Below are 21,460 nucleotides of genomic sequence, written 5' to 3' on the forward strand. Positions count from 1 at the left end.
TTCTTCCAGGACACGGGGGGGCAAAGGGGCAGGAGGGAAGGGGAAATACTCCCCCCACTGGAAAAGAGCAGCTCAGGCTTCTGGGATTGGGAAGGAGAAAGCATTCATTTATTGCAATTAATTATATCCCACCTTTCAGGATTAAAATCCTACCCCAGCAGCTTACAAGTAACATTCAATTGAATTGTAATAAAACCACAGTATTCACACATTAAATAGTCTTCCTGCAGGACAGCTGATGGCAGGCAGCCCTAGGGGACTTGGGGGGGGGGGCGTGGAGGGGGGAACACAGCTGAATTTGGCCCTGAGCGCTTCTTCACCTGCCTCTCAAAATCATCCTCATCATTATTAGTCCATTTACCTCCCATCATTTCCAGATCTCGTAACCAATTACAGCATTAACTCTATGAAGGACTCCACATAACGCATAAATAAATGTACATTTCTTCTGCTCCTAACACAGGTATGGGCATAGCCAGGATTTTTGGTGGCTGTGCAGGACTTGTTGGGGGGGGGGACACCTGAGTTTGCTATGTACTTTTATTGATGTTTATTGATTGGGGGAGCAGCTGCTCCTCCCTGCCTTCGCCCGTGATGCCGGCAGCAAAACTGGGGCCAATGGCTCCCTGCTCTGACAGGTTCCCTCTCGCAGCCCCCCCCCTGGTGTCTTCTAGGTGCTGAAATGGGCTCCTGCGTAGACAGGCGTCGCTTCCTGCTCTGTGGCAGGGAAAGCGAAAGTGAAACTGGGTCTCTCGGAGGAGGGCGGGTCTCGTGGGAGAGAGGGGTCAGTGAACCCCCTTCAGAGCAGTGAAGCGTCTCCCCCCCTCCTCGGCATCTCGCCCCTTTCCTGGTCTCTCTCCCACCCCCAACATTTCCTCTTCCAGCCGGAGGGCAATCAAAGGGGGAGGGAGGTTTACGTTTTTGTTTTAAAGAAACTGGAGATAAGCAGGGGCGTAGCTGCCCCCCAAATAAATTAATTAAACAAAGCAGATAGCTCGGTTCTGTCCCCCCCCCAACATAAATCCTGGCTATGCCCATGGGGTCCCGGGCCTTGGAGGTGATTCCCCCCCACACACACCCCAACGGCCTTTTGCTATCGCTCTCTCCCTTTCCTTTGGGAGGAGGTGAAGGGGGGGAGTCTCTCTGCTCAGCCCCCCCCCCCCGCCATGAGATCACGTGACACGAGAGAATGGGAGAGAGACAGACCGTGGGAGCTGCGCCCTTTAAGGCAACCGGGAACCGGAAGTCTCCCTAATACCTTGGTTTTTTGTTTATTCAACTTAAATCCCGCCACCCGACCAAATTCTTGAATCAATTCTAGAACTCTTTTTGTACTAGATTCTGGCTCCTGTAGTGTTAAAACCAGGTCATCTGCAAATGCTTTCAGTTTATATTGTTTCGTTCCGACCTGTATCCCTTGTACCTGCCGATCCTTCCTAATCATATTCAGCAACACCTCCAGGACCGAGATAAATAATAGAGGGGATAGGGGGCACCCCTGTCGTGTTCCTTTTTCAATATAGAACTCTTCTGTCACCACATTGTTCACTATCAACTTAGCCTTTTGTTGTGAATAAATTGCTTCTATTCCATTCTCAAACCCCCGTCCCACTCCCATCCCTTCCAGATTTCTCTTCATAAACTTCCAAGAAATATTGTCAAAGGCCTTCTCTGCATCTATAAAAATTAGCACAGCTTTGGTGTTAATATTTGTTTGCAGCAATTCCAAAATGTCAATAATGTTCCTGGTGTTGTCAAACAAATGCCTGCCTGGAAGAAAGCCTGCTTGGTCCTTATGAATTACTTCGTTTAGTACTTTTTTAAATCTATTTGCCAAAATGTCTGCAAATATTTTATAATCCACATTCAGGAGTGAGATGGGACGGTAGTTCTTAAGTTGAGTCTTTTCAGTTTCCACTTTAGGTATCAATGTGATGAATGCTTCTTTCCACGTTTCTGGTGCCCTCCCTCCCCCCATAATCTGATTACAAACCTCCATTAATGGTTGTATCAAGTAGTCTTTTAATGTCCTGTAGTACTTGGAGGTAAGTCCATCAGGGCCTGGAGATTTGCCTAGCTGCATATTCTGAATGGCATCCTCAATTTCCTGTTGTGTTATTTCACAGTTCAAGATTGATCTCTTTTCTTGAGATAGTTCTGGTAGGCCATTATCTTTTAAAAATTGTTCTATTTCGATCACTTCCTCAGAGCCTTGGGTATACAGTTTTTTAAAATATTTCTGGAAACACTTTCTAATTTCTCCCAGTTTCTGAATGTTTTTCCCTTCAACTTCTAAGTTGGTAACATAGTTTAATTTTTGTCTCTTTTTCAACTGCCAAGCTAGCAGTTTCCCACATTTGTTCGCAGATTCGAAAGATCTTTGTTTCATTTGTTTAATTTTCCATTCCACTTCTTGGTTTATCAATTTCGTATATTGTGACTGGTGGAATTTAATTTCTCTTAAAGTCTCTTTGGATTTTGGATTCAATCTTAGTTTTTTCTCTCCATCTCTTATCTTCTCTAATATCTTATCCTTTTTTCCGTTCCAAAGTTTTTTCTTGATCGTATTCTGTTGTATCAGAAACCCTCTCATAACAGCTTTACTTGCGTCCCAGATTATTCTTTTTTCCACCGAAGTACTCAAGTTTATTTCAAAGTAGTCCTTTAGAGCTTTTTGGGCCTTCCTTACAATCTCTTGATCTCTTAACAGGGTGTCATTCATTTTCCATCTGAAGGAATCGGCTGGAGTAAGTCTCACTTCCATTTTCAAAGCATTATGGTCGGAACAGGTCTTTGGGCAGATTTCCACTCTTGTAGTCTTAGGTGCCAGCCCTCTAGTTGTCCAAATTTGGTCGATTCTTGTCCATGACAGGTGGGCCTCAGAAAAGAAAGTTCCTTCTTTACCTAAGGGGTTTCTTGTCCTCCAGATGTCGATCAAATCCATATTGTCAGTTAGTTCAAAAAAAGTTTTTGGTAGTCTGCCATCTTTAGTTAGATTCTGGTTCTGTGACTTATCCATATAGGTAGAGACCACCCCATTCATGTCTCCCATCATAATGATGTTGGAATAATCCAGATAGTCCAGTAGTGTCTCATGCAGCTTCTTGTAGAATTCTGATTTCCCCTCGTTTGGTGCGTAGATTCCTAATATCAGAATTTTTTCTCCTTGAGTTTGTGTTTCAATTGCCAGAATTCTTCCTTGCTCATCTTTAAACAAAAATTTCGGTGCTAGGTTCTCCTTTGCGTAAATCACCACACCTCTCTTTTTAACTCTATCTGATGAAATAAATTCTTGGCCTAGTCTTTTGTTAATTAATACTTTCCTATGGAGCCTAGTCACATGGGTTTCTTGCAAGCAAATTATATCCAAATGTTCTTTTTTCAAAATATGAAAAATCCTTTTGCGTTTTTCCGGGGAATTTGCGCCATTAATGTTCCAACTATATAGCTGCAGAGACATCCTGTATCAATCTGTTGTTGCTTTTTATGGGGTGTCTTCTTTCTTGTCCAAGTCCGAGGGTGCTGGTTCTTTCCCAAGTTGTGGTAGAGGCCAAGGAACTGCTGTTCCCTTCTGCAGGTCCTCTCCGTGGTCGTGTAGGAACTTCTGGCTGTCCTCTCTCGTTTTAATTTTAACCTTCTTTCCTTTGTAGTTAAATGATAGACCTTGTGGAAACTCCCACCTGTAAGGTATCCCGTTGCTTCTCAAAAGTCCAGCTAGGTCAGTGTAGTTAGCTCTGAGATCCAATAATTGTTTAGGGATATCCTTGTAGATTTCTGCTCTCTTGTCCTGGATCTCAAGTAATTTGTTAAAATGGAGGTCTAGTATTTTGTCTCTCTCCTGTTTGGTCCTTAGAATAATCAAACAATCTCTGGGCCTGTCCTTCCTGGCAACTCTTCCCAATCTGAACGCGGTTGTTATTTTAAAATCTTTGTCTTCGTTTATACCCCAGAATTTGGAAAATTCTGTTGTCAGGTAGCCGATCAGATCCTCTTTCTCAAGCTCTGGGATAGAGCGTAATCTTAAATTATTTTCTCGATTCCTCAATTCCACCATAGACAGATAGGCCTGCTGGTCACTGATGTGCTTGTGTAGTGGCCTTACCTCTCCTTTCAATTCGTCCACTTTCTGAATTGCTTGGTCAGCTTTCTCATTTGCAGCCTCGGCCAATTTCCGGTTCTCAGAAGTGGCGTCTTTTAAGTTCCCAATTGTTTGTGAGTGCTGAGCCACTTGTTCAGATAGTTTAGTAATTGAGGATGTGGCTAAATCAATTTTTGCTGTTTGGTCGTCAACCTTCTTATTTAAAATTGCAAATTGCTGTAACATTTCATTTAGAAGGGTGCCAGATCCCCCTGCTGCCATATCCTCAGTTGTTGGCTGTTCAGCTTCCCTGGATGGAGCTGTTGTTGAAGGTACAGCTCCCTGTAGAACAGCAGGGACTGAAGATCTGCGAGACTGGGAAGTCAAAGTTGTTTGTACAAGTTGGCCTTTCCCTGCTTTCGTCGCAGCTCTTGTTTTTGGATGGCCGCTCATACCACAGCTGTCTATGAGTCAAGGTCAAGCTGTCAAATATTCCATGGGAAAGACAGTCTCCAAAGTAGATAACAAACCAGTAGAGAGTCAAAACAAAGTTAGTTCCCAGGAGTTTGTAAATCCAAAGCTCCACTAGGTGGAGTGTTGTTACAGTTCAGAAGGAAAAGAAGAAAGTTTTAGTCGCCATTAAAGTTCCAACAGACCAATAGATTAACCATAGTCCTTAAAACTTTTCCACTTGCAGAGCCCTTTCAAAGCTGCCACAAAAGTCTCATCTGAGGGTGCAAGATACAGTTGCTCAATTGTATCATCCAATATAGCCTCTAAGTATCTGTTTCACTTTATAATTTGTATCCGCAAGCAGCCCTTTTCCCCTGCCAGCCCGGGGCTGGGTTTTAAAAATTTTGAAGTCCACCAAAGGAGAAGGTTTCCAAATTGTATTAGCACATTAGCATAAATAAAATACAAAAAACTTGCCTTTCCTTTCAATTGCTAGTTCCACCAAACGCATGCTTCTCAATTTAAAGTCCCTTTCTGTTGCTTCCAGCCTGTCAGTTCCTTTGTCTTTGATCTCTAAGCACTGCCGGGAGACGGACTTCCTTTTTCTCGTCCCCCGCTTTCAGCTGAATTTATAATTTGTAGTTCCAAAATGAAATGTTTCTTACTCACGAGTAAGTAGTTTAGAGTCCAAGATTTAAGGAAGAAAGGTCGGCGCTCATCAGCAGCAGCCGCGCGGCTTCGCTCCCGCAGAAAGAGCGATGTACTCTCAGCACCGCTTCCCCTCCGCGCTTCCGGAGCCCCTTACGGGGTCCCTTCTTCGTTTTGGGGGTCGCTCCAGGTGCCCGCCAAGTCCCACGGCCACGAGCTCACTCTGCTCATGGTTTTTCTTAATGGATCGTCGCTGTGCCGTAGCGAACGATCCTTTCCTGCGGAGCCCCTCTTCAGAGACTGAAGAGGACCGCCATTGCTTGTTTCGCGCCGCCTCCGGGAACCGGAAGTCTCTATTTCCCCCCAATTTTCTTTCTCCCCCCGCAGAGCATTTCCTGTACCAGCATAAGTCCGAGTGCCACTTCTCCAATGGGACGCGGATTCGCATGCTAGATAGGTACTTCTTCGACCGGCAGGAGCTCATGTACTTCGACAGCGACCGAGGGAAGTTCGTGGCCGTGGCTGAACTGGGGGAGCCCGACGCCGAGAGAGCGAACCAGGACAAGGACCTCCTGCGGGGCGCGATGTCCATGGTGGATCGCTTCTGCCGGCACAACTATGGGATCTTCGAGCCCCTCTCCCAGTCCCAGCGCGGTGAGTCAGGAATCGGGGGAGGGGGCGTCTTGGGAAAGGGCCCCCCCGGAAGAACCCAAAACGGGGGTGGGGGTGAGGTGGACACGTGACTTTCTCCCCCCCCGCCCCTGTCGCTGCTGCCCCCCACTCCCTCCCCTCCCGCTTTTCAGAGAGATAAAGGGGCCTTTCCTGACGCCCCACTCCAGAGGCAGATGCTGGGATGGGGGCAGGAGGAGTTTATGTCTCTGGAAGCATCACAAACCATTTCGTGTACTGCAATGTGGAGGGTGTCTCTCTTAGTTTATTTATTTATTTATTATTAATTAAATTCGCATCTCACCCTATACCTGTAGGTCTCAGGGCAGCTCGCAACATAAAATTGCAGTATTTACAACAACAACAACAACAATTAATAAATAACAACAACAAACAATAACAACAACAATAATAGAAGTAATGATTATTATTATTAGTATTATTATTATTTATACCCCATCCATCTAGCTGGGTTTCCCCAGCCACTCTGGGTGGCTCCCAACAGAATTAAAAGCACAATAGAACATCAAACATTATAAAACTTCCCTAAACTTCCTTTCCTGCCTGTGCTGTCTCTGGTTCCCCCTCTCCTCTCTCCACCCCCACAACGACCCTGTGAGGGAGGCCAGGCTGGGGGGGGGGCTGCCCAGGGACACCCAGGAGACTCAAGGCCCAGGGGGGATTTGAACCCAGGACACAGTCCAACACTACACTACATTAGAGTGGGGGGCTGCAAGGGGGACATAGCAGCCTTTCAGGGGAGCAGAGAAAGCACATTTCAAGCAGAAACATTTTTAAAGTACAATATGATGTTGTTTGGGCGTTAGTTATTAATTATGACACCTTAACATGTCGTTTCCTGCACACCTGACATGGATTCAGGTTGGGCTGCCATATGTCCAGGTTTCTGGGCAATCAGGATGTTTAATTGGGGGGGGGATTAGAAATTAACCCCACAATCTCAAAATCACATACGTTCAGGATTAAATAGTAATTATTAGAAACATGGTCCATTTCCTTCCCACTCATTACTATTTTCAGCTACCAGACTCCCCTCCAGCCCTGCCCCCGTTCTCCAGGGAGACTCAGTTGCACCCCCCTAGAGGCTTCACCCTGGGTAGCCCCCTCCCCCCTGTTAACTATGGCCTCTCCTCCCTCCCTTGAAGCCTCCAGGTCCCTCCCTGCCTAAATCTCTGACCTCCCTCCCACATCTCCCTTGCCTCCCTCCCACAGTCCAGCCCAAGGTGAAGATCACCCCCACAGACAACGTTGAATCTTCACCACACAACACTCTGCTGATTTGCACCGTCAACCGCTTCTTCCCTGCGGGGATCGAGATCAAGTGGTTCAGGAACGGGAAGGAGGAGCCCAAAGTGTGGACCACGGACCTCATCCGGAACGGGGACTGGACCTTCCATATTGAGGTGATGCTGGAGACAAAGCCAGAACGTGGAGACGTCTACACCTGCCAGGTGGAGCACGCCAGCTTCCAAGGCCCCGTCACGGTGAAATGGGGTAGGACGCCTTCCTACTGGGAGTGGGGGGCATTCCTGGGGGGCTAGATGGGTTGCTCCCCCCTCAGGGGGCTGATCCCAGGCCTGCCTTTCCTCACTCTGGGCTTTTTCTTCCTTCAGAGCCACAGTCGGACTCTGCCAGGAGCAAGATGTGGACGGGGATTGTGGGGATTGTGCTGGGGCTGGTCTTTGGGGCCACTGGACTCGCCCTTTACCTGAAGAACAAGAAAGGTGAGGGTGGGGTGCCAGGGGGAGAGGCAGGGTTGGGTGTGGGGCTGGACTGGGCTCCAGGCTCCCCTCCTCTTCTTAGGCAGAGGGTCTGGAGAGGGTTCTGTGTCTTCTCCTCTCCTAGGAGGTCCCTCTTGGTGTCTCAAATGGAGCCTCAGCTCTTATGGAGATGGTCTGAGCTTTAAATCTGTAGATTAAGACCTAAACCTCCTGTTCAACATATGAGGGAGAAATTCAAAAGCATCTCTGGCTCTGAAGCCTTTGAGCAGAGTAAGGACACAGATGTTTTGCAGCTTCCTGGTCCCAGCACTAGTAATTCATATGAAGGCAGCCCTGTTTAGGGAAGCTTTTAATGTTTGATGCATTACTGTATTTTAATATTTTGTTGGAAGCTGCCCAGAGTGGCTGGGGAAGCCCAGCCAGATGGGCGTGGTATAAATAATAAATTATTATTATTATTATTATTATTATTATTATTATTATTATTATTATTTATTCAAAGGCTCTCTCTCCCTGCTGAGCGAAGGGCCTTTGAGACACTTACTGTCAGGAGGCAGAATTCATCTCCCTTGGGTCTTTTCGTTGTTTGTGTGTCTGAAATAAATCCCTGAATCAACAACTGGGCAATGCAGAGCACCAAAGGAGGCAGCCAAAGGAATATGGGAGAGTGTGTGGGGTGGGGGCATTGGGTAATGGGGAAGAGGTTAGTTGGCAAGATGTTCCCCAGGGTTATTTCTGTATTGGGAAGGAAATCTTTATGTCTAGCAAAGACTCTTCTTTCACCCCTCATACTCCATAGGACAGAATGAGAAGGGGAAAGTTCCTAGCTGTGCCTGGAGTGTGTCATCTTGATCGGGGGAGGGGGCATGTTCCCAGAGAAGCTATTTCAGGAGATATCTGGTGCTGACTGAATCTTCCTATCCTTTTTTCTCTCTCCCAGGGCAAACTGTTCCTCAGCCTGCAGGTAACTTTCCTCTCTGCTCTTCCATCCTCCTCCTGCTCCCCCAACCCCCTTCTCCTGGTTGCTTGGTGAGCCCCCGCCATGGCTTCCTTGTAGAACAGAGGGGAGGGGCTTTCTATGGATAAATCCATCCCCTGAGGCACACACCCCAATATCAGGTCCTGGAAGGGGGTCTCCAGGGGAATGTCCCACCTGGGAGACAGTCAAGCAAAGTTCAAGGCCAAGTGGGGAGACCAGGGCTGGTGTTTGGCCCTTGGGGGACAAAGGTCTTTTGCCCAATGCAGGGCATCTATTCCGGGGGGGGGTCCTCTTTCACCCCAAAGGCTGCATCCCCTCCGTCCGGGGCCACATGCCACTGCTGGGCAGGTGTGGGTGGAGAAAAACGTGCCAATTTCCGTATTGCTGAGTGGACTAGTTTCTGTCCCTCTCTGTTCTTGGTTCAGGCAAGCAAGGAGCATCCTCAGAGTTCAAGGGAGGTGGAATCACTCAAGGAGGGTTCAAAGCAGGGACAGGAGGAGTGTCTGGAGAGAGCCATGAGGGCCAGAAAGAGAGGCCTGGGGGCCAAGTTTGGTCCAGGGCATGTGGTTCTCCATTTCTGATCTAGACAGATCTCCTTGGTCTCTTCTGAAGCTCCTCTTCTCCACTGCCAAAGCCAACCAAGTCTCCCTCCCTCTGCCTCCTTCCCTCCTCAGAGCCCCCCCCCCTGCCAGGCCCATAACTGGAGGCGATGGGAATTGTAGTTCACAATATCTGATGGCCGCTCTATGGAGTGTCCCCCGAATCTTGCCAGGGATTCTTCTACCCCTTTTCCCCCGTTCCTCACCCCACAGTGATGGGCTTGTCTCTCTCTTCTCTGCCTGCAGGACTCATCAGTTAGACTTTGCTGCTCCATCAGGATCCGGGGATGTGGAGAAGCTCTGTTCTTCCTGCCAGTTGCCCTCTGTCCATGCTCAGAGGTGGAAACCTCCTTGGAAGGTGGATGGAAATGGAAGGAGTCACAGATCAAGAACGACAGTGTCCACCCCTCTCCCACCTCTGTTGCTTGCTTGTCATTTGGGGAAAGTTTCTTTTTGAGTTTCCCTTTCCGCTTGTAGATTGCAAGTTATGGCAACCTGATTCCTTCTTGGCACCTCTCTGCTAGAGAATTTGTGCCTTGAATCTCCCTGGAGGAGCCTGAGCTGTCCCTGAAAACAACCATGAATCTGGTCAGACTGCCAGGACTGGTCCTTCAAGCCCTGATGGGGACCCTGATCCTTGAGATTCCTCATTGCAGGAGGTTGGGCTAGATGACCTTGGGGTCCCCTCCAATTCTACGATTCCATAAAATGCTAAATGCCCAAATATATTTATTGAAAGCTTCTCCCCACATCCCTGTGACATGGAGGATGAGTCCCGTTTTCGGACAGAGTCCCTGCTCCCCATCCTCACCCTGCTGACTTTATCATGCATAGTCTGTCACCTGGCATCGCCCGGAGGAAGGGCTTGGCAGAGCTATTTGACCGGATTAGGGTCTTGACACCTTGCTTGAGGGATTATGGAGGACAGGGGAGATGTCATGGGGTCCTAGAGAAATTGAGCAAATTGGCACGTTGATTTTCTATGAATTTTATAGATTTTAGTCCCTTTTGACATTGACAATTGGAAATAAATGGATATATTGTAGCGAAGAAGAAGGTGAAGAAGACATGCCCCCCCTTCCGTATCAATTTATTTATTAAATTTCTATACTTCACCTGTAGATTTCAGGGCGGTTCACAATGTAATGGCAGAGGAGGAAGCAGTGCCATCAAGCTCACCCTAAGACAGGGAGAAAACGCTACAAAATCTGCAGACGAGAAGGGATTTCCTCAGAGAGAAAAAGACTCAGGCATCACCAACCGCAGGCAGGGTTGGTCTGTGGAAGAGAGGGATTGTAGGGGGTTGGACTAGATGACCCCTGAGGTCCCTCCTGCTCTAAAACTCCATGAGTCTCTGAGGAGGAAAAGGCCTCAGAGCCCCCTGCTTGGTCCTTCCAGGAGGAGGCCTCATCCCAGATACCAGGGATGAAATTTGGGAGAGGCCCTTTGATGATCTTAGGCTCTTGGGACCACGTGCCCTTGGCAGACTCTCCTTCTTCAAACGGTCCCATTTCAAGGCAAATGGGCCCTTTGACATTCACAGGACCTGCGGCTCTTTCTGCTGAGGGGGGCCCTGGCCTCCTGCCCCACAGCCTTGCCCTGGCAGCTCCCCTGGCCCCCCTCCCCACACAATACTTTGCTGAAGGTTCTCCTTTGCTTCTGCCTTGAGATCCAGGAGAATGTTTGCTCTTTTGCTGAAAGAGGATCTGCAAAAAAGATCCCATTTCCCCTTCTAAAGAAACCGTGACAACTGCAAGGTATAATATTGCACCGCAGGCTGGGCCTTGTCTGTCCGTCCCTGTGATGTCCCTGCACAAGCCTTGGCCCCAGAAGGGACGCCTCTCCCAAACCCCTCTCTGGGGGGCCATGTCCCTCCTGGAGCCTCTTGCCAGGGGGAGGAAGAGCTGGACGACTCTTTCGACTGGCATTCATTTCTGGAAGGAGGCATTTCTGCAAGGCACAGAATGGGGAGAGGAGGGAAAACAGCAGATCCAGACCCCCAAAGCAGTGTCTCCTTCCCTGGGGGGACATGTTCTGTGCCCCTGGTCTTCCACTGGTGGGTCGCAGCCTGATCCCATGTAGGCTGAAACAGGAGCCCTGACACCTCCCAGATATAAAGATGGAGAAATGCATGTTTGGGTCGAAAGGGGGTCTGGGTCTGGAGAGGTTGAAGAGACCTGTCTCTGCCCCACAGCCGACTCTGGCCAGCCTGACTGGGCCACATCCTGGCCTTGGCTGACCTGAAACACAGTCCCACCCTCTCCCCATAGCCTTGAGGACTTGGAGGGGTCTCTGCCCCTTCTCCCCTCTTCCTCCTCCCTCCTGCCTTAGGAAGAGATGACCCACTTTGCTCTCCTGACGCAAGAGGGAGGGGGCTGCTCTCCAAGGAAATCTCCCCCCACCTTGAGCCAAGGAGCCCCGTTTCTTCTAGCAGAGGGTGCTATGGGGCTTGCCCAGCCCCACTACATTCAGCTCAGCCATTCCCAAGGGGGTCCTTCCCTGAAATGGCAATTCCTCTTAAGCCATTGCTGCTGGGCTGAAGGGGGGGGGCTGTGCTGGGGGGGGCTGGAAGCTACTTCTCTGTGAGGAGGTTTTGCTGCCCTCCCTGTGGACCTCCGTCTCCTGGATCGTGGCCAGCTTCCCTCTTTCATTTCCCTGAATGCTGAGCTGAGCTCCAGGCCTCCATGTGGGGGGAAGCGAAACTCCCCCCAGCGCCTTTCTGCAGCGTCTCCTCTGCTGCCAGAAACAAGGGGGCAGAAGGAGGGAGAGGTGGGGAGGGAGACATGTGCTATGGGCCCAGAAGTCCTGCTTCTGTTCTGTCACCAGGGAGCAGGCTGCCTGGATCCTGCCCCTCCTGTCCAGGGACCCCCTTGCCCCCCTCCTCTTGGTCCCCTTCTTGCAGGGAGGTTATTCTGCTTCTCCTTCACATTGGGGAGAGGGCAGTAAAAACATGAAGCTGCAGCTACAGTTGAGCAGTCCTTTCTCCCTTTCTCCCATGGGAGCCGTAGTGGAATATAGATCTGAAGTTTACAGCCTCTGGGGGTCCACAAAACCCTCATTTCTCACACCCAGTTTGTCCCCTGGCACCCCATCCCTGAGCATCTGGTATTCCGAAGAGATTTTGACCCAGAGTTTCCTCCTCTCTCTCTCTCTCTCTCTCTCTCTCTCTCTCTCTCTCTCTCTCTCTCTCTCCAGCCAAGGTCCTTCTCTGTGGAAGTGACTCCTCCACTCTTAAACTGAGCCTTTGCCCTCAAGTGTTGCTGCTCTTTTGTGCCACCACCAGGAACTGGGCCAATGTGCAAATCCAGTTCTGGGATTGGAAGCTCATGTACAGATAACCTGCAACCGTGGGCGTAGCCATGATTGTGGTTTTTTGGGGGGGGGCAGGCCTTTTGTTAGGAGGCAGAACTTCAGTTTGCTTTGTATTTTAATTGATTTTATCAATTGGGGGCAGCTGTTCAACCCTCCCCCCACGGCTGTGCCCATTCTTACAACCTATTTGACTGGTCCTTTTTTGAAGCATTTTTTTCCTTCAGAAAAACAAGATGCAGAGAATTCCCACTATGGGTTGGGGGAGACTGAGTGCTGGGGGAAAATTGCCTCCTTCCTCTTTGATGCAAAATGCAAAATGCAGAGGCTGCCACAAGCTCACAGCTTGCAAACGTTGTTGTTGGAACATGAAGAGTCTGCCATTTGCAGTTTTGCATTTAAGCCCAGAAAAAGAGTGTTGAATTTCACATTTTACATGGGATGATTATTGACAGTGGGGAGAGGACAGCCTCTTAACTACCACCCCTCCGGGTAATTCTTTGAAGTGGGCCTTAAAGCCAGAGCTGCTCCAACCAATGACTTGTTTAAAAAGTTCCTACTTCGAGGGAATCCAAATGTCACAATCTCCATTTCTGCCTTGAAGCAAAAAACAGGGTTGGGGGAGGGGAGGGGTAAAGCAGAATTGCTGCTGCTGCTTGGGGGGGGGTCTATAGTGTTGTCGTTCTGGGGACTTTCCTGGAGGGGAGGCTTGATGGGAGCCAATCACAGGTCCCGACCCTGCCTGGTCATCAGTTGCTGGGCAGGAAACGCGTTGCTCTTGCCAAACCCCTTAGAGTGCAGCACTTGCTGGTCCAGATGTGGAGAGTCAGCCCTGCAGCCTTGAGGGGCCTCCTGCTCCTTCTGCCGACTGGGGCCCTGGCCTTCTGCCCCCAAGTCTTGCCCTGGGGCACTCCTGCCCTGCCCCTCTGCCAAACTCTGCCTTCTGTCTTGCTGCATTAATTGGCTCCCCCCCCCCCGTAATTTGGATCCCCCTCATTTGAGATCCAGAAAAAGGTATGAGATTGCACAGCAAGCTGGGCCTTGTCTGTCGGCCTCTCTAGTGTGTTGTTGCCCCTGGAAGAAGACCTTCATTCATCCACCCTGAATTTGGAGGGGGTCTCTGCACATTTCCTCCCTCTTCCCCCACATTACACACTCCAGTCTCAGGAAGAGCAGGTGCTTTGATCTGGATGCTCGCCCTCCAAGTGGCTGTGGGGCGGGGGCGGCCAGGGGGCGGCTTTGGCGGAGCAGAAAAGTCCCTGCCAGCTCGGCCAATGAGAAAGCGCCCTGGCGATGACCAGCCTGTCTCCAGGTAAACCCTCCCCAGGCAGGAGCCTCAGCCGGAGACGGAGCGAAAAGGGCAACTGATATTTTTTTGGGGGTGCTGGATCTCCCCAAGAGGGGAGGGGTCTCCTCCAGGGAAGGGGCTGCGGGGGCTCCTCTCTGTCTTCCCCCTGTGTGTTTCTTCATGGGGCTCCTCAGACACCAGCGCCAGGGATGTTTCTTGCAAAGGGGAGCTGGGGGCTGGAGGGGGCTTTTATTGGGGGGAGGGGTCTCCTCATTGGGGGGCTGCCAGGTCTCCCCAAGAGGGGGAGCCCCCTCCCTCAGGAGACAGTTATTCCCCCCTTGAAACTTCCTTCCTCGTTCCGGATACAAGAAGGAACGAAGCTTTAGCGGCTTAAAACGCAGCAGAAGAAAAGCGCATCTCGCTGTTTTGAAGCCTGAGTCTGAAATTTCCCTTTTTGCTGCCAGAGTAAAGTTTGGGATGGAACTGACAGATTCCTCTTAAGCTTTATATCCCCCCCCCAAGGTTTTCTGGGGAAGATCTTGATTCACACGCGACGCAACAACAATGGAGACATCAGAAGTAGAGGAACTTGCAGGTCGAGCGAGAGCAGAGAGAGCCCTTGAGAATGCTCTTTCCAGGAGTTCCCTGCCTAGCGACCGATGACGCTACCTGGGCTCGGAGGCGGATTGGACGCTCGCGGGGCGGGGCGGTGGAGTGGGCGGGGCTTGGGCAGAAGTTTCCCCCGGGGCTGAGCGGAGAAAGTCCCATTTGGGGGCGAAGGAGAGAGAAGGATGGGGGGCTCCGGCGCTGCGCCTTTGGCCTTGGGGGGGCTCCTGCTGGGGATGGGGGCGCTGGTGGTCTCCGCTTCGGAGGGACTGGGCGTGGAGGCGCCTCCAGGTGAGCCAAGATTCTGCCATGGGGGGGGGGGGAGAAGGAAGGGAAACTCCGTTTAGCCGGACCCCCGTCGGTGGGGCTCCTTTGACGATCCCTCCTAGAACTAACTTAGTTGGTCTTTAAGGAACCAAGAACTAACTTAGTTGGTCTTTAAGGTGCTACTGGAAGGATTTTTTTATTTTGACTATGGCAGACCAACACGGCTACCTATCTGTAACCTCCTAGATGGTCTTCCACGATCTTAACAGGGAGTCCGTAAGTGACTATGGAGGCCAGTTCTGGATCCCCACGTCCTTCCACAGGAGGGACATTGGTTTTTGGGCGGGAGTTTATCAAGGTGTGGATTTGCCAAGCATGCCTTCCTCTTAGCACGTTTCTCCCTTGCGTCCTGAGTTCGAGTGTCTTCATAGCCCATGACACCTTTGGTAAAGGCTGTTCTCCAACTGGAGCGCTTGCAGGCCAGTGTTTCCCAGTTGTCGGTGTTTATACTACATTTTGTTAGATTTGCCCTGTTACCAGAAAAATCCGAGGGCTCCCTTGGACAAAAAGTAAAGACACCAACCAGAGTAAATTGGAGCAAATCAGCAGCCTGTAGGCTTGGTCTTTATTGAACTGTTGCAACAGGCTGTTCCCCTCACTTGCAGGAGAGAGGAAAAGACCCAGAAAGATGGTGTGCAAGGCCTTATAAAAACTTTTGAAATTCCCACCCTGTAGATCAAGACCACCCCCAGAAACATCATACATACATTACAGAAAGGAGGGGTTGAGGGAGGAGTTGTGGTGGTAACCTGAGTGTCCTGTCACCTGGCTGGTTCCCCCTTTCCCCCTCCCCATGAGTACTTTCCAGAGGACAAAAGGTAGTCCCCGTTTCCTGCCCCCAGAGGGACGATCTGATCAGTGTCCTTTGTTCCAGTCCATGCTGAATCCACTCCCATATGCAAGTTCTTTGTGATCTTGATTGTCTTCTGTCTGGGACCATCAGGGTTGGCATAGCAACTGGGCAGGGCTCCTGTGGATGTGCTGGGATGGTGAAGGGATTATGGCTGGCCTGTATCAAACCTTCCCCATTCTGTAGTCCTTCCTTCATGGAGTAAAATAAAAATGGAACAGTGCAGATCCGATGTATGGTTGATTGTCTATGAATTTATAACAGAAGCGTAGTGTATGTAGTGTGTATGTGTGAAGTTTGTACAAACTGAATGATGGGGGGGGGGGTTCCTGCTACAGCCTTGAGAGAGTCTTTAAACCTCTTTTGTTGACTTCCAGCAGTACACTTTCCTTTTTTAAGTTAGTACTAGTTACTTTGGAAGATGATAATCGGGCATCCGAAGAACATGGTTTAGTTCAGTGAAGTTCAAATAAAAAAATTCCTTCCTGTAGCACTTCAGTGAAGTTGACGTTGAAGAATCCTTGTTTCCCCACGGGGACTCTTTGCTTCTTCCAGGACACGGGGGGCAAAGGGGCAGGAGGGAAGGGGAAACACTCCCCCCACTGAAAAGGAGCAGCTCAGGCTTCTTGGACTGGGAAGGAGAGAGCATTTATTTATTGCAATTAATTATATCCCACCTTTCAGGATTAAAATCCTACCACAGCAGCTTACAAGTAACATTCAACTGAATTTTAAGAAAACCACAATATTCACACATTAAATAGTCTTCCTGCAGGACAACTGATGGCAGGCAGCCCTAGGGGACTTTTGGGGGGCGCGGGGGGGGGAGCGCAGCTGAATCTGGCCTTGAGCGCTTCTTCACCTGCCTCTCAAAATCATCCTCATCATTATTAGTCCATTTATCTCCCATCATTTCCAAGAGATCTCATAACCAATTATTAACTCTATAAATGACTGCACATAATGCATAAATAAATATACCTTTAATATAATACATAATATATGCAGATGACACCCAGCTCTACCTCTCCTTTAAATCAGAACCAGTGAAGGCAGTGAAGGTCCTGTGTGAGTGCCTGGAGGATGGATGGGTGCTAACAGATTGAGGTTGAATCCTGACAAGACAGATGTACTGTTTTGGGGGGACAGGGGGCGGGCAGGTGTGGAGGATTCCCTGGTCCTGAATGGGGTAACATTGCCCCTGAAGAACCAGGTGCGCAGCCTGGGAGTCATTTTGGACTCACAGCTGTCCATGGAGGCGCAGGTTAAATCCGTGTCCAGGGCGACTGTCTACCAGCTCCATCTGGTACGTAGGCTGAGACCCTATCTGCCCGCAGACTGTCTCGCCAGAGTGGTGCATGCTCTAGTTATCTCCCACTTGGACTACTGCAATGCGCTCTACGTGGGGCTACCTTTGAAGGTGACCCGGAAACTGCAATTAATCCAGAATGCGGCAGCTAGACTGGTGACTGGGAGTGGCCGCCGGGACCACATAACACCGGTTCTGAGAGATCTGCATTGGCTCCCAGTATGTTTCTGAGCACGATTCAAAGTGTTGGTGCTGACCTTTAAAGCCCTAAACGGCCTCGGTCCTGTATACCTGAAGGAGCGTCTCCACCCCCATCATTCTACCCAGACACTGAGATCCAGCGCCGAGGGCCTTCTGGCGGTTCCCTCATTGCGAGAAGTGAGGCTACAGGGAACCAGGCAGAGGGCCTTCTCGGTAGTGGCGCCCGCCCTGTGGAACACCCTCCCTTCAGATGTCAAAGAGATAAACAACTATCTGACATTCAGAAGACATCTTAAGGCAGCCCTGTCCGGGGAAATTTTTAATATGTAATGCTGTACTGTTTTTAAAACTTGATTGGGAGCCGCCCAGAGTGGCTGGGGAAACTCAGCCAGATGGGCGGGGTATAAATAAAATAATAATAATAATAATAATAATAATAATAATAATAATAATAATAATAATATATTGTTGTTGTTGTTGTTATTGTTATTCTACTCCTAAGACAGGCATGGGCGTAGCCAGGACTTTTTTTGGGAAGGGAACCTCAGTTTGCTATGTAGTTTTATTGATGTTTATTGATGGGGGGGGGGCAACTGCCCCTCCCTGCCTTCGCCCATGACGCCGGCAGCAAAACCGGGGCAAAGGGGAACCTGAACTCCCTTCCCCCTCATGGCAGGTCCCTCTCCCAGTCACCCCCTCCCTTGGGGTCCTCTGGGAGCTGAAATGGGCTCCTGCGTAGAGAGGCGTTGCTTCCTGCTCCTTGGCAGGAAAAGCGAAAGTGAAACCGCGTCTCCCACGGGGTGTGTGTGTGTTCTTGTGGGGGTGTGTGTGTTGTAGTGAAGCCCCCTTCAGAGCAGAGAAGCGTCTCCCACCCTCCTCGGCATCTCACCCCTTTCCTGGTCTCTCTTCCACCCCCGACATTTCCCCTTCCAGCCGGAGGGTAATAAAATGTGGGAGGGAGGTTTACGTTGTTTAAAACTGGGTGAAATATACTCAGAGTCGAGAGTGGATTTCATGCTCTTTTTTCAGCTGATAGTGGTGAGGAGGAATGAATGAAAGTCCCCTCAAAGTATCTGCTTTATATACATTATTTACACAATGGGCTGCACGTGATTGGCTAATTCCAAAATTCTCCTGTAGGCCAATCAGGTTGTGGATTCACTTCTATCTGGAGCTGGATTGGGTGGCTGCTGCTGACCAATCATACTGCTGCACTTTTCTAGGACCAATCAGGCTGCTGCATTCTGAATCCTATTGTTCTAGGACCAATCAGACTGCTGCAGTTTGGATCCTATTCAACTCAGTACATAACACTGGAGATGAGCATGGGCGTAGCCAACAGGGGCAGGGAGCAGCTGCCCCCCCCCCCAATAAATTAATTAAACAAAGCAGATGGCTCGGTTCTGTCCCCCCCCCCACATAAATCCTGGCCACGTCCATGGGGTCCAGAGTCTTAGAGGTTGTGGCTCCCTCTCCACAACGGCCTTTCTTCTGATTTCTCCCTTTCCTTTGGGAGGAGGTGAAAGGGGGGGTCTCCTTGCTCAGGCTCACCGCCCCCCCGCCGCCATGGGATCTCGTGACACGAGAGAGACAATGGAAGAGCGACAGACCATCTCTCTCCTGCACGGCGGGGGAAACTATCCGCTGTCGTTGGAGCTGTGCCCTTAAGGGAACCGGGAACCGGAAGTCTCTTTCTCCCCCAATTTCATTCTCCCCCCCCCTCCCGCAGAGCATTTCCTGTTCCAGAAGAGGGGCGAGTGCCACTTCTCCAACGGGACGCAGCGGATCCGCCACCTAGATAGGTACTTCTTCGACCGGCAGGAGCTCGCCTACTTTGACAGCGACCGAGGGAAGTTTGTGGCTGTGGCTGAACTGGCGGAGCCCGAAGTCAAGGCATGGAACCAGGACAAGGAGCGCCTGCGGGGTGAGATGGCCAACGTGGATGTCTGCCGGCACAACTACGAGATCGACGCGCCCTTCGCCCAGGCCCGGCGCGGTGAGTCCAGAATCGAGGGGGGCCCCCCGCGGAAGAACCCAAAATGGGGGGGGATGGGGAGTGGACCCGGGACTTCCCCCCTCCCTGCCCCCCGCCTCCCGCTTTTCCGAAAGATAAAGGGGCCTTTCTTGGTGCCCCACTCCAGAGGCAGAGTTTCTTTGTCCCTGGAAGCATCACAAACCATTTCGTATATTGCAATCTGGAGGGCGTCTATCTTAGTTCATTTATTTATTATTAATTAAATTTGCATCCTGCCCTATACCTGTAGGTCTCAAGGCGGCTTGCAACACAAAATTGAAGTATTTACAACAACAACAATAATAATAATAATAATAATAATAATAATAATAATAATAATAATAATAATAATAAAAAATAACAACAACAGCAACAATAATAGAAGTAATGATGATTTTTATTTATTTATTTATTTATCTATTTATACCCCATCCATCTGGCTGGGTTTCTCCAGCCACTCTGGGTGGCTTCCAACAGAATTAAAAGCACAATAGAACATTAAAAACTGCAGGAATAATAATTCTTATAAACATGATCCATTTCCTTCCCACCCACTCATTACTATTTTCAGCTACCAGACTACCCTCCACCTCCCCCCCCCCCCCCCGTTCTCCATAGATCATCCCTAAATCAGAAGGATACTATGCAGTGATTTCTGAAGATCATCCTGTTGGCTAGGAAAAAAGGAAGGACAAACTCCTGAGATTCCCAGGACTGGGAAATGAGACAGAAGGATGGAAAGTGTCCTAGGAAGGGGAGGGGCATCCCAGGAACCCCCCGTTTGCGGAATGCGCAGCCTGACACTGGGGAAACTGTGCTGACTTTGGGTAGATGGGGGGGGCATCAGAGATCACACAGGTGGGAGTGGGAAGTTGGGGGTGGGAGCGTAGGATTGACTGACTGCCCCAGGGGGGGGGGCAAACTAGGCTTTCTGTCACCTGAGGCAAAGACCCTGTTTTGTCAAACATGCCCCACATGCATTTGCGTATACACACCCACACACACTCCTGGACACATTTGTTCATAAAGGGCATAAAAAGAGGTTTGGAAAAGGCTGGAAAAGAGAAATAGTCTCTCCAAATAGTAACATTGTCTGTGTGCGTATCTGGCTTTCATTCACCCTCAAGTAGATCTCAGAAAGTAGTAGAACATTTGAGGAATTCTAAGGAATATCATCACTGTAAAATAAATAATAATAATAATTATAATAATAATAATAATAATAGAATCCGTGATAATGATCAGGCATATACCAGAGAGTAAGTCCCATTGAAGAGAGTAAGTCCCATTGGGGCTTACTTCTGAGTAAAAATGCTGAAGACTGCAGTATAAGAGCACAGAATCTTTACACAGTTACCTGGGAGTAAGCTCCATTGAATTCAGTGGGACTTCTGAGTTGTAAAGACTTGCAGTTTAAGGCTCTAAAGAATAAAATAAAAGAATAGGTACTCCAAGTTTCCTTCAAAAATTGCTGGCTGCTGAACCATTGCAATTAAAGAATTTAAAGTGGATTGGCTACATTTTCCTCCCAAATTACAGGAAGGGATAAATACAAAGCGCTTCGTATGACAGCATCACATTTCATTCACTGCAGGTATTTTATTTTCAGAGGACTCAGTTTTTGTAGCTGATTGCGGGCAGCAGTGCCCTCTCTATGTGTGAACATGGTGTAAACATGTATGTTGTCTTCTTCTTCTACTTGTTGTTTAGTTGTTTAGTCGTGTCCGACTCTTCGTGACCCCCTGGACCAGAGCACGCCAGGCACTCCTGTCTTCCACTGCCTCCCGCAGTTTGGTCAAACTCATGCTGGTAGCTTCGAGAACACTGTCCCACCATCTCGTCCTCTGTCGTCCCCTTCTCCTTGCGCCCTCCATCTTTCCCAACATCAGGGTCTTTTCCAGGGAGTCTTCTCTTCTCATGAGGTGGCCAAAGTATTGGAGCCTCAGCTTCATGATCTGTCCTTCCAGTGAGCACTCAAGGCTGATTTCCTTCAGAATGGTTGCGTTTGATCTTCTTGCAGTCCATGGGACTCTCAAGAGTCTCCTCCAGCACCATAATTCAAAAGCATCCATTCTTTGGCGATCAGCCTTCTTTATGGTCCAGCTCTCACTTCCATACATTACTACTGGGAAAACCATGGCATTAACTATACAGACCTTTGTTGGCAAGGTGATGTCTCTGCTTTTTAAGATGCTGTCTAGGTTTGTCATTGCTTTTCTCCCAAGAAGGAGGCGTCTTTTAATCTCGTGCTTGCTGTCACCATCTGCAGTGATCATGGAGCCCAAGAAAGTAAAATCTCTCACTGCCTCCATTTCTTCCCCTTCTATTTGCCAGGAGGTGATCGGCCCAGTGGCCATGATCTTCATTTTTTTGATGTTGAGCTTCAGA

General features: G+C 49.4%; 2 protein-coding genes across 3 annotated transcripts in view; both read left to right on the top strand.

Moving 5' to 3' along the window:
* Positions 1 to 21,460, top strand: part of LOC308580988 (H-2 class II histocompatibility antigen, E-S beta chain-like) — an 83,189-nt gene that overhangs the window by 30,523 nt on the left and 31,206 nt on the right. The gene's annotated exons all lie outside the window — the stretch shown is intronic.
* The window catches only part of LOC308579716 (uncharacterized protein), a 29,357-nt gene that overhangs the window by 971 nt on the left and 6,926 nt on the right, over positions 1 to 21,460 (top strand). Inside the window, 10 exon segments of the mRNA XM_081180648.1 lie at positions 5,567 to 5,833; positions 7,082 to 7,363; positions 7,483 to 7,593; positions 8,531 to 8,554; positions 9,415 to 9,423; positions 10,567 to 10,685; positions 14,419 to 14,493; positions 14,496 to 14,537; positions 14,539 to 14,662; positions 18,788 to 19,054. Of these exon segments, the coding sequence (XP_081036774.1) occupies positions 5,567 to 5,833; positions 7,082 to 7,363; positions 7,483 to 7,593; positions 8,531 to 8,554; positions 9,415 to 9,423; positions 10,567 to 10,685; positions 14,419 to 14,493; positions 14,496 to 14,537; positions 14,539 to 14,662; positions 18,788 to 19,054 (1,320 nt within the window).

This window comes from Podarcis bocagei, assembly GCF_964188305.1.
Source record: "Podarcis bocagei genome assembly, chromosome: 2".
Taxonomy (NCBI): Eukaryota; Metazoa; Chordata; class Lepidosauria; order Squamata; family Lacertidae; genus Podarcis; species Podarcis bocagei.